The sequence below is a fragment of the Crocuta crocuta genome, unplaced genomic scaffold (genome assembly GCF_008692635.1).
Source record: "Crocuta crocuta isolate KB4526 unplaced genomic scaffold, BGI_CrCroc_1.0 scaffold299, whole genome shotgun sequence".
Taxonomy (NCBI): Eukaryota; Metazoa; Chordata; class Mammalia; order Carnivora; family Hyaenidae; genus Crocuta; species Crocuta crocuta.
This window is the reverse complement of record NW_027532747.1, coordinates 11,263,039-11,272,210: the sequence shown is the minus strand read 5'-3', so window position 1 is coordinate 11,272,210 and position 9,172 is coordinate 11,263,039. Positions and strand designations below refer to the sequence as shown.

Here is a 9,172-nt window from a genome sequence, read left to right as displayed (position 1 = left end):
GGTGTGGCATCGCTTCCTGTCGTACAAAGACAGATGTTGTCTTGACGTTACATAAATCATCGTGTCTCCTTTCGATATACAGAAAAGTGTCTTACTGGTGACGGGTGGAAAGGAAGGAAGACCCAATTCTAATATGAAAAAATAAGTTTCCCCCCAAATCAATATATTGGAACACCATTCTTATTGGTAAAGTTTTCATTTAAGAGTTTGAGTAAACATGACTTGGTTAGCTTTCTGTTAGGACTTTGTAGCTGGCTTCACTAGGCGTCCTTCATGAAAATAAAAATACATGGGCTCTCTTGGCGTTCTCAGATTCCCCTGGCTGGAGGCACAGGTACAGTGTTGCAGAAATCAGGCAATACAAGTGAGAATTATCTTCATGGCCATTACCGCCTCAAGTGAAGTGTTTATTACGAGCAGCTCTTGGTAGATTGGCAGAGTAAGTATTCTCTAGCAAAGTTAATAGAGACTCCTTTTCCAGAAAAGAGAAGGTACAGCCTTATAATTGTGTACTTTCGTGTGTACTTAACGTTTGCAGTTTTCTAACAGCTCAGTTGTAGGATGGTTCCATTTTTTTTCCTGGCTTCTTCCTCAAAGATAATTTGAGGGCATCAGCCATAATAAATGGTAGGCTTTTAAGACATAACTGCCTAATTTAAACAGAAAGCATTTATTACATGGAAATCAAGTTGGGTGGGGTAACCCATCGCCATATATTTATTTTTTCCCCCCACTTAATTGTGTCTCATAAAATAGATCTAAAAGCCTGTTAATCCACCCCAGTGCCATTATATAACGCCTATTTGGAGATTTTGGAGCGCCCGCAGCAATGCGCAAGGTGCGCTAAAAGCTTGCCCCCTGGACGCGATCGCTGTGGTGACAGCAGCATCAGACAGGGATCCTTCTTGGATGGAATGGAGACTGCGGTGTCCCTGGCGCAGTAGGTGGCGCTCTTCTTTCTCAGAGCTTGAGGCTGCATCCTATGCGGTGTTGGCTTTTGCCACTAGAGGTGCCATTTTTCAAATGATGAACTGACCCTTAGGGAGACCTGCAAGCACACAACGAAGAATACCTAAAGTACCATGTTGTCACTTCTTTGTCACCCTTTGTTTTTAAAATAGCAGAAAGTGTTCCCTTTATTCTAATTGTTTTCGTTCAAGGGCAGTGCTGCCGTTTTGGGGTGGTTGGCTTTTTTTTTTTTTTTAAGCTTGATTTTTTTTTTTTTTTGAAAGGTAAATATTAAAAGTATAATTGGGAAAACTGTGTTACCCTCAGTCAACTCTTGTGCGCTGAGTTATAATCTCTTCTTTCTTTATGTAGGCCGATCAGCTGACCGAAGAGCAGATTGCTGGTAAGTTGATGACTCCAGGGAGTCCCAGCAGGCCAGAACGAGGCACGACTCAGTGTGGGTGACTTCTCTGACCCTTCCACCCCACCCCCCTATAATCTGAGCAGTTTTCTAGGAATTGATTTAAATGGGAACAAGATGCAGAAATATTTCGGTCAGGTGTGAATACCTTGCTGGTGGTTCAGAGGCAACGTGGAAGGAAGGGGGGGGTAGGAATGCTTGTGCCGCCATGGAGCGTCTGAGCGCTGTGGTTGGTGTTCAAGGTGCTGCACGTAACGAGACGGTGCACAGTCTGCTACTCACAGGTGCAGTTTAGAACTCTTAGGGCCCGGGTCTTTCAGTGATTCACCATGAAGGCTTGGGCTTGCTGTTTGAACACACATGGGAAAATGAGTGTTAAGACTACTGTAATAATCGGAAAGGGAGTTAGTTTGGATTCTTAGCTTTCAGTATTCCTTGGAGGACTTTTTTGAGGATGATTCTCTTCAGGAAACCAGGAATATGCCTTTGCAGTGTTAAGTGCCACGTAGCGAGAACACCCCGGTGACCTGGGAATGCACGTTTCCAGGAACCCCTTCCTGTTATGAGAGCAGGCGTTCTCATGGCTGGAGACCTTTGACAGGAAGGGGCCTGACGGGAGCACGCAGACCCATCTTCACTTGTCAGATTGGACTGAGGGCTAACTGAAGTGTGTTTAAGCTTCATTTTCTTTAAAAACGTGAGACTACTATGGTGTTGTGGAACCGGTCGCCAGGAGCGGTATTTGTTTGACGGACTGCTGCCTGGAGGCCGGTCCAGTAGGACTATCATGGTCTATGTTTTAGCAGAAAAAAGAGCAGGCAGTTCCTGACAGTACCCAAGCCTGGACGGTTTGCTTTGGCAAGCCCGCGGAAAGTGTGTTGTGCGAGGCTGGGTTGGATAACGACGTTCGTTCTAAAGGGTGCGCTTTTGTTTTCAGAGTTCAAGGAAGCTTTCTCCCTATTTGACAAAGATGGCGATGGCACCATCACCACAAAGGAACTTGGAACCGTCATGAGGTCACTGGGTCAGAACCCAACAGAAGCCGAATTGCAGGATATGATCAACGAGGTGGATGCTGACGGTGAGGGCTTAGACCTATGAACGTGCGCCAGCGTTGTGTAATTCAAGTTCAGACATGTCACAAGATTGTCTTTCAGGTCCCCAGAGCAAAGCAAATGCACAGCAGGCCTTTCGGTGGTTGCCTTACAGCCGTTGACAATGAAAATAGAAGACTATGGGCCTGCCTTTGGCCGTGCTCACTGTCTAGAACGTTTCCTGGATCAGATCGCTGAATTGTTCTTTTCTACTTGCCCGTGACCTACAGCTCAGTCTTTTATCAACTGGCCCATGAGTCTGCACTGAGTCCTGTGGGGGAAGTAAGGAAAAAAAAATTAAAAAAAAAAAAAAAATAGCCGTAGAGCTTTTAAAAAAGCTTACTGCCTGTCTCTAAGAGGAGTAGGAAGAAAAGGGTGGGAAAAGACCACCGTTAGAATTGAGGGCAGGCATGAGCTGTGGATGTGTTTATTACAGAGCATTTTAAGGATCGTGAAGCTTGGAGAGATGGGGTGCTTGATGACTGTTCGGAGTAGATTTCTAGAACCTACCAGAAGAAGAAGATGAATAAGGTGCAGAGCAAGAAGGCACAAGCAGTAATCCCTGTAACAGTTGGTCACCAGTTGGTCATCCATTCCTCTGGACTCTAGAAGAGTGGACAGTAGACCTTTGATTGCTCACGTCCATGAGTAAACAATCTCTGAGCAGTCCCCTCTTGAAAAGAAATGTATTTTTGGAAACCGTATACACATGTACTGTATAACATTGTAGAACCTGGGTAATTTTTCAAAAGATGAACTAAGAATAAACAGTCTGGATCTAGACCTTATTCTAGATGATTGGCTTGATGGTAGCTATTTAAACAAATGGGGTATCATGAGGTGGTAAAGTAGACTTAAACTTGGCTGATCACCTACATTTCGAAGCAGGGGTTTAGGGTGAGCTCTTTAACAAGTGGTGTCAGCCCATTGGGGCTACTTTGAAGAGTTTTCATCCATGTTATGTTATTTTGGAAGAGACAGTGTTCATACATCTCTTTTGTTTGAGTGCTAAGGCCAACATGGAGTGGCCACCCCCTTTTTCGTGTGAAGCCTGGAAAGCTGCTTAGGGACTCGCACTGGCAAAGTGTATTGGGCCCTTAGATTGTATGGAACGAGGAGAGTGGAGTTGTCTCAGGCTACAGATTCTAGCGTTTGCAATGAAAGTGTGATGCCTGAGGACGTCTTCTCTGCATGGCTAGGAGATAGCATTTCAAATAATTTTTGTCTTGCATGAATATCATTAATGCTTTAAAAAGTTTCATTAATGCTTTAAAATTTTGGAGGCCAAATGACTTGAATGGATCTCTGAATTACTATTTTGATTTAAAGGTACTTGCTGGTGAAAATGAGTAACTTAACCTAAGGATTTTTTTTCCTCTCGTTTAATTTTGTTTGCATTTAATTCAAGTTACACTGTTAATCTGGTGGCTTGTCTTTTGGAGGTGGTTCACGTAACTCTTAGTTGTAGAGGGGAAGTTGTTGGGAATACTGGCTGTAGAACAGATTCTCCTGCACTGTTTCCTAAAGGTTAACGGTCTGAGCTATGAAAACACTTCGAGCCTTACCCTTAATGGGAAAGAAACAAAGTTGTGGAGTTGGAGAGAAAACGATTTGGTGACTTAACCATGTGGTTGAGAAACACCTTCTGGAGGAGACTTTGTGACGCTTTATGGTCCCCTCCCGCAATCCTTTCCTTCTGTGAAAACATTTTGTCGTATTGGCAGGCTCGTTCCGGGCCTTTCCCAGCGTCACCGGCCAAGGCGACATTAGGGCCGAGTGGTCTCCAAGGCCTCTCCCAGGAATGGAAGGGTGCTGTGTGCTCCTTCCTTTTGAACTGTACAGCCCCGGTTCAGTGGTCAGGACGCCACGTGTGGCATCATTAAATGCTGTCCCAGGCACCAATAGCTCATTTGAAGCACATGAATCATGTGAAATTACTCTGCCAAGTATTTAAACAGTTTAGACTTATAAATGGCTTTACCTAATAAATAAAATAATTTACCAGTTGGTCCCAGGGAGTCTTCAGCCTTTCCATAAAGTGCTTTTAAGATGATCACTGCCGGGTAGCACTACTGGAGCACTTCTTTAACGTGAGCTTTTGTTTTTTAATTTAAGGTAATGGCACCATTGACTTCCCAGAATTTTTAACTATGATGGCTAGAAAAATGAAAGATACGGACAGTGAAGAAGAAATTCGTGAGGCATTCCGAGTCTTTGACAAGGTAATCCTGCATCTGTTTTACAGACGGTACTTACATATGGCTTTTTTTTTTTTTCCTCTGTTGTTTCTAAAAGCTCTGACAATCTGTCCTGTAGCTAGAATGCTTAAAGCTAATTGCTGGGGCCCTTTCTCTCCTTTTCAAATACCCCGACTTCCTGCAGCAATCTTACTGGGTGAGAGTAAGCATAATAAGTAGCGGCGAATTCTGAGCCAAGTTCTTGATTGTTACTTTCGGATCGTTAGTTTTCGCCAAGCCAAGCCCCTGCATTTTCTAGGTCCACTGAGTGTATGCACGTAGTCTGGGGAGGGCGGGGGGCGCCGGAGATGTGCAGCAGGCTGGATGCAGAATTGGCAGCACTGGGAGAGGGCATGAGTAAGCCACAGACCTGCTCAGCCGCCGCGATCAGTAACCCTGCTCTGTGTTCCCAGGATGGCAATGGGTACATCAGTGCGGCAGAACTACGTCACGTCATGACAAACTTAGGAGAAAAACTAACAGATGAAGAAGTAGATGAAATGATCAGAGAAGCAGATATCGATGGAGATGGACAAGTCAACTATGAAGGTAAAATGTCATTTTTCCTTAGCTTGGTTTTGAATAGACCTCTCCTTGATGTCTGTCAACAAGTTAACTGCTTCGCTAGGCTTTTTTGTTTTTATTTTTTTAAGGCAGAATAGAGCTGTTGTGTTCATGAAAGCTACTTTTGAAGATAACCCAAAGCTATGATTATTTGTCTTTTCAGAATTCGTACAGATGATGACTGCAAAGTGAAGACCTACTTTCAACTCCTTTTTTCCCCCCCTCTAGAAGAATCAAATTGAATCTTTTACTTACCTCTTGCAAAAAAAAAAAAAAAAAGTTCATTTACTCATTCTGTTTCTATATAGCAAAACTGAATGTCAAAAGTACCTTCTGTCCACACACAAAATCTGCATGTATTGGTTGGTGGTCCTGTCCCCTAAAGACGAAGCGCTACACATCAGTTTTACGATATAAATACTTGTACTACCTTAACGATAAGGAAGCACTTAGTGGACTCCTTGCAGTTCCATTTGCTAACGATTACTGCACTGTTTGGGCTGGCCAGTTTTTCATGCATGCAGCTTGACGATTGAGCACAGTCAGGCCTTTGTATTAAAAACGAAAAAATGAAAAAACAAAAATTTTAAAAAGCCTATTCCACATGGGTTCTAGTTCAATTTGTTGAGTATAAATTGTCATCGCTGGTTTACCGAAAGCAAACCTTAAAAATTGGGTTACCTCGGGATGCTGTGCAGAAAAATGGGTGAAGGATAGACTGTCCGGACGCAGCCCCCCCAGAGCAGGGCGGCCCCCTGTACTCCCCGCGCGCCCCCACCCGTGTGGTGATGGTGACATCCTGCCGGCATGCCGCGTGCGTGTTGGTTTTAGCGTTGTCCGCCTCGTGCCAGAGCGAGACAGGTGTCCGGCTGTCACCATTCACACACATTTTTAAAAAGAAACCTTTACCAAGGGAGCATCTTTGGACTCTCTGTTTTTAAAACCTCCTGAACCGTGACTTGGAGCCCGCAGAGGTAGGCTGTGGCTGCGGACCCCTCAGCACAACCGTCAACATTGCTGTTCGAGAAAGTACAATTTAACGTCCATTCCAAGTTGTAAATGCTAGTCTTTTTTTTTTTTTTCCAATAAAAAGACCATTAACTTAAAGTGGTGTTAAATGCTTTGTAAAGCTGAGATCTGAATGGGGGACAAGGCAGTTGGAGGAGAGGTTGGTACCATTTAATGCCCACAGCCCGGAATCAGGCTTCTTGCCCTCCCAACGTCACAGCACCGACCTCTGAGCCTGAGACCCTGCCTCAGTGCAGGCAGGTAGCAAGTGCTTCATCCTATCCTTGGGCATGTAGGTCTACCTGTATTTTCACTGCGGGGAGGTGGGGAGCAAGCCCTGGGGACTTTGTGATTACTCAGGCAGCGGAGCTCTTAAGGAAAAGAAAACAAACCCCACTTTTTCTCAAGCATGTACTTGGGTTCTGCCCAGTCGTGCTGCTGATTACCTGTTTTATGTAACTACTTGAGACCATCTGTGCAAGAGACCTGGTTTAGTGTGTCAGTAACTCGATCCTCGCTGTGTGGTAGGAGCAGTCTGCGTGCCTAAGAGACGCTACCGGTCACTTGATTGATGATTTTTAATTTATGCTACTTTCCTTAGCTTTTCCTTCTCCCCCTGCCCACACCCCAGTTGACACTTTGCTTGCTTTCTCCCAAGTAGAACTAATGCTGGTCCCCAGCCTGAGAGTAAAAACTCCAGCCTGGAGGGAACTTTGTGTCTAATTATAAACCTGTAACCAAAACTGAGATGCTGGTACTGGTCTTTGCAATGGGATGGGCGTGCTTTAAAAGCCCCTTTAAAGACGACATGCATGTAGTGTAGGACTCTTGAAGTGAAGGCTGGATGTGCATTTTTCAGGGTGTTCACTGGTCCTATATTACCAGTAAAGAGATGGGCGTTTTGAGAGTTTTTGTGGGTGGTTTCAGTTTGCCTGGGAACAGCGGCGGGCTGCCAGCAAGGCAGCGAGAAGCTCTTGGCAGCCGAATGGGTGCGTTCAGGGCTGATTTATAGAGACCCTTGGCTTCTCCCTCTCCTACTCCCTGCCTTTCTGGCATCGTGCAGCCTGTTAGATTTGCTGCCGGAGGGATAGGTCCGAGCCGTGGAGAGGAGCCCACCCATCTGCTGCTGCTGGTCCTTAGACTGGGTGGTTGTAGAAGAGAAGGTGACCCTGAACTAGGGATGGCTTTTGGGATTCCCTGGATCCGGAGGGAGCACCTTGCGAGTTCTTCGCGAGGACCGATGGCTCCCGGATGTTGTTTCTTGCAGGCAGGCCAAGTGCCGGCCCATCTCGGGCCGTGTTCAGTGGCCTCTTGGCCGTTTCAGAGAGGGATGGGGGTGATTTAACTTGCTTTGAAAACTTTGCCTTCTGTCTTAACTCTTTTCGTCAAGTCTTTTTCTAGAAGCTGGGTGGGCTCCATCTTAGTGGTCCCACAGTCCTTCCTGAAAGACCGTTCACGAAGTCAGATTCTTAACATGGCCAGCATCCTGGACGGGAAGCGAAGCCTTTCCCCCAGGGAGTGCGGAGTCCCGGCTCGGTGCGGAGGGGGGCGGCTCAGTCAGCCTCAGCCGTTTTCCCTCTGGCCTTTGAGGGGATGAGCGGCCCAGACTGGGTGTTTGCAGGCTGCATGAGTTTGTGAGAGGAAGTAGCCGGGTGCGGGGTCCGTACCCTTCACGTTGGTTAGCACCTTCCTGTAAACTCTTGCCCCTACTTTTAACTGCTCTATAAATATATACATATATTTATATATATAAAGTGACTAGTTTAACTGGCATCCCGCTTGAGCCTGAGACTTGCCATAAAAAAACTGCTGAGTACTTGGCAAACACTTTCATAGTCTTGTTCTCCATCTGTTTGGGGTAGGTGTTAAGCAAGGCAAATGCATCTCGATGTTTCAGATGGGCTTTTGATGCATTGTTGCCAAGAAAGACTTTTTTTTCCCTGATTTTTAGACCAATGAATTTTTGCACACTTTAATTGGTGTCTTTCGGCAACACACGGAAAATTAGCGACTGTACATATTTTTATATTCTCTTTCTAAATGCATGTCTGACTGTACTTCTAACCTGTATCGTAACGAGTGGCCATCACTAGGCCTCCCGAAGTGCCGCGTGGCACATCAGTAGCAACATATTATTGGGCCCCGGTATCGGCGTGCTGGGAACTTCTTCCTAAACCAAGAATGTAAATTTGGTCAAGGGTCTGCTCTTGGTTCATTCAATTATTTTAAACCTCTGAACTAATATTGTATATCCTAAATACATTATCCTTTTGACGGTGACTAGGATCCCACGAATGTGTCTTAACCCATCCTTTTTGCCGACCTTTTCTCTCTCTCTCTCTCTCTCTTTTAAACCCCTGAAGTTGTCTTGTAGGAGACAGAAATCCTTTGCGGTCTGTATCCCTCCGAGTAAGAAGGTAGTGGCGTGGGCGGGGTGTGTGTTTTTCTCCAGCCCTTCTACTGTTCATTAAACACCTGTAGCCACCATGGCGGTAGTTCTGTTACCGAAGTTAACCCTTCACCATGGCGATTTGAAAAGGAGATGTACTTGAATGTTTCTGTAAATCTTGAGATAAACTGTCTGGAGATTTAACCACCTCTCTGATGGGGGACCAACTCTATGGAAATTGTACATAAGTTTTATTTATAAACCTGGCACTGTATTCAATAAACATTTCTGCAGCCTTTCATCTCTAACTGCGAACTGTGTAGGTTTTTAGCCTGTATAGCCTCCGATCCCTCCTGCTTAACAAGGGACACCCGCCCTCAGGTGTAATTCCACGCAGGCTCTAGGACCGTAGGTGAGCATGACGGGCCAGAAACGCCACAGACACATCCCACCACAGCTTTGCTCTAGTTTTAAGTTCAAGTGATGATAGCTGACATTTGAACACCATCTC

General features: G+C 45.4%; 1 protein-coding gene across 1 annotated transcript; it reads left to right on the top strand.

The window, feature by feature from the left end:
- Window positions 1-1,320: 1,320 nt before the first annotated feature.
- CALM1 (calmodulin 1) lies at window positions 1,321-8,969 on the top strand. Its single transcript, XM_077780946.1, has 5 exons — window positions 1,321-1,351; window positions 2,307-2,450; window positions 4,579-4,685; window positions 5,114-5,249; window positions 5,428-8,969. Exons 2-5 carry the CDS (start codon window positions 2,381-2,383, stop codon window positions 5,454-5,456), a joined length of 342 nt encoding a protein of 113 aa, XP_077637072.1. The 5' UTR covers window positions 1,321-1,351; window positions 2,307-2,380; the 3' UTR covers window positions 5,457-8,969.
- The last annotated feature ends 203 nt before the right edge of the window (window positions 8,970-9,172 follow it).

Excerpts from the sequence above, each read along its gene's own strand:
- CALM1 (XM_077780946.1), top strand. The coding sequence starts at position 2,381 with ATGAGGTCACTGGGTCAGAACCCAACAGAAGCCGAATTGCAGGATATG. Across the intron at positions 2,451-4,578 it reads CAACGAGGTGGATGCTGACG|GTAATGGCACCATTGACTTC; the intron begins GTGAGGGCTTAG and ends TTTTAATTTAAG. Across the intron at positions 5,250-5,427 it reads TGGACAAGTCAACTATGAAG|AATTCGTACAGATGATGACT; the intron begins GTAAAATGTCAT and ends TTGTCTTTTCAG.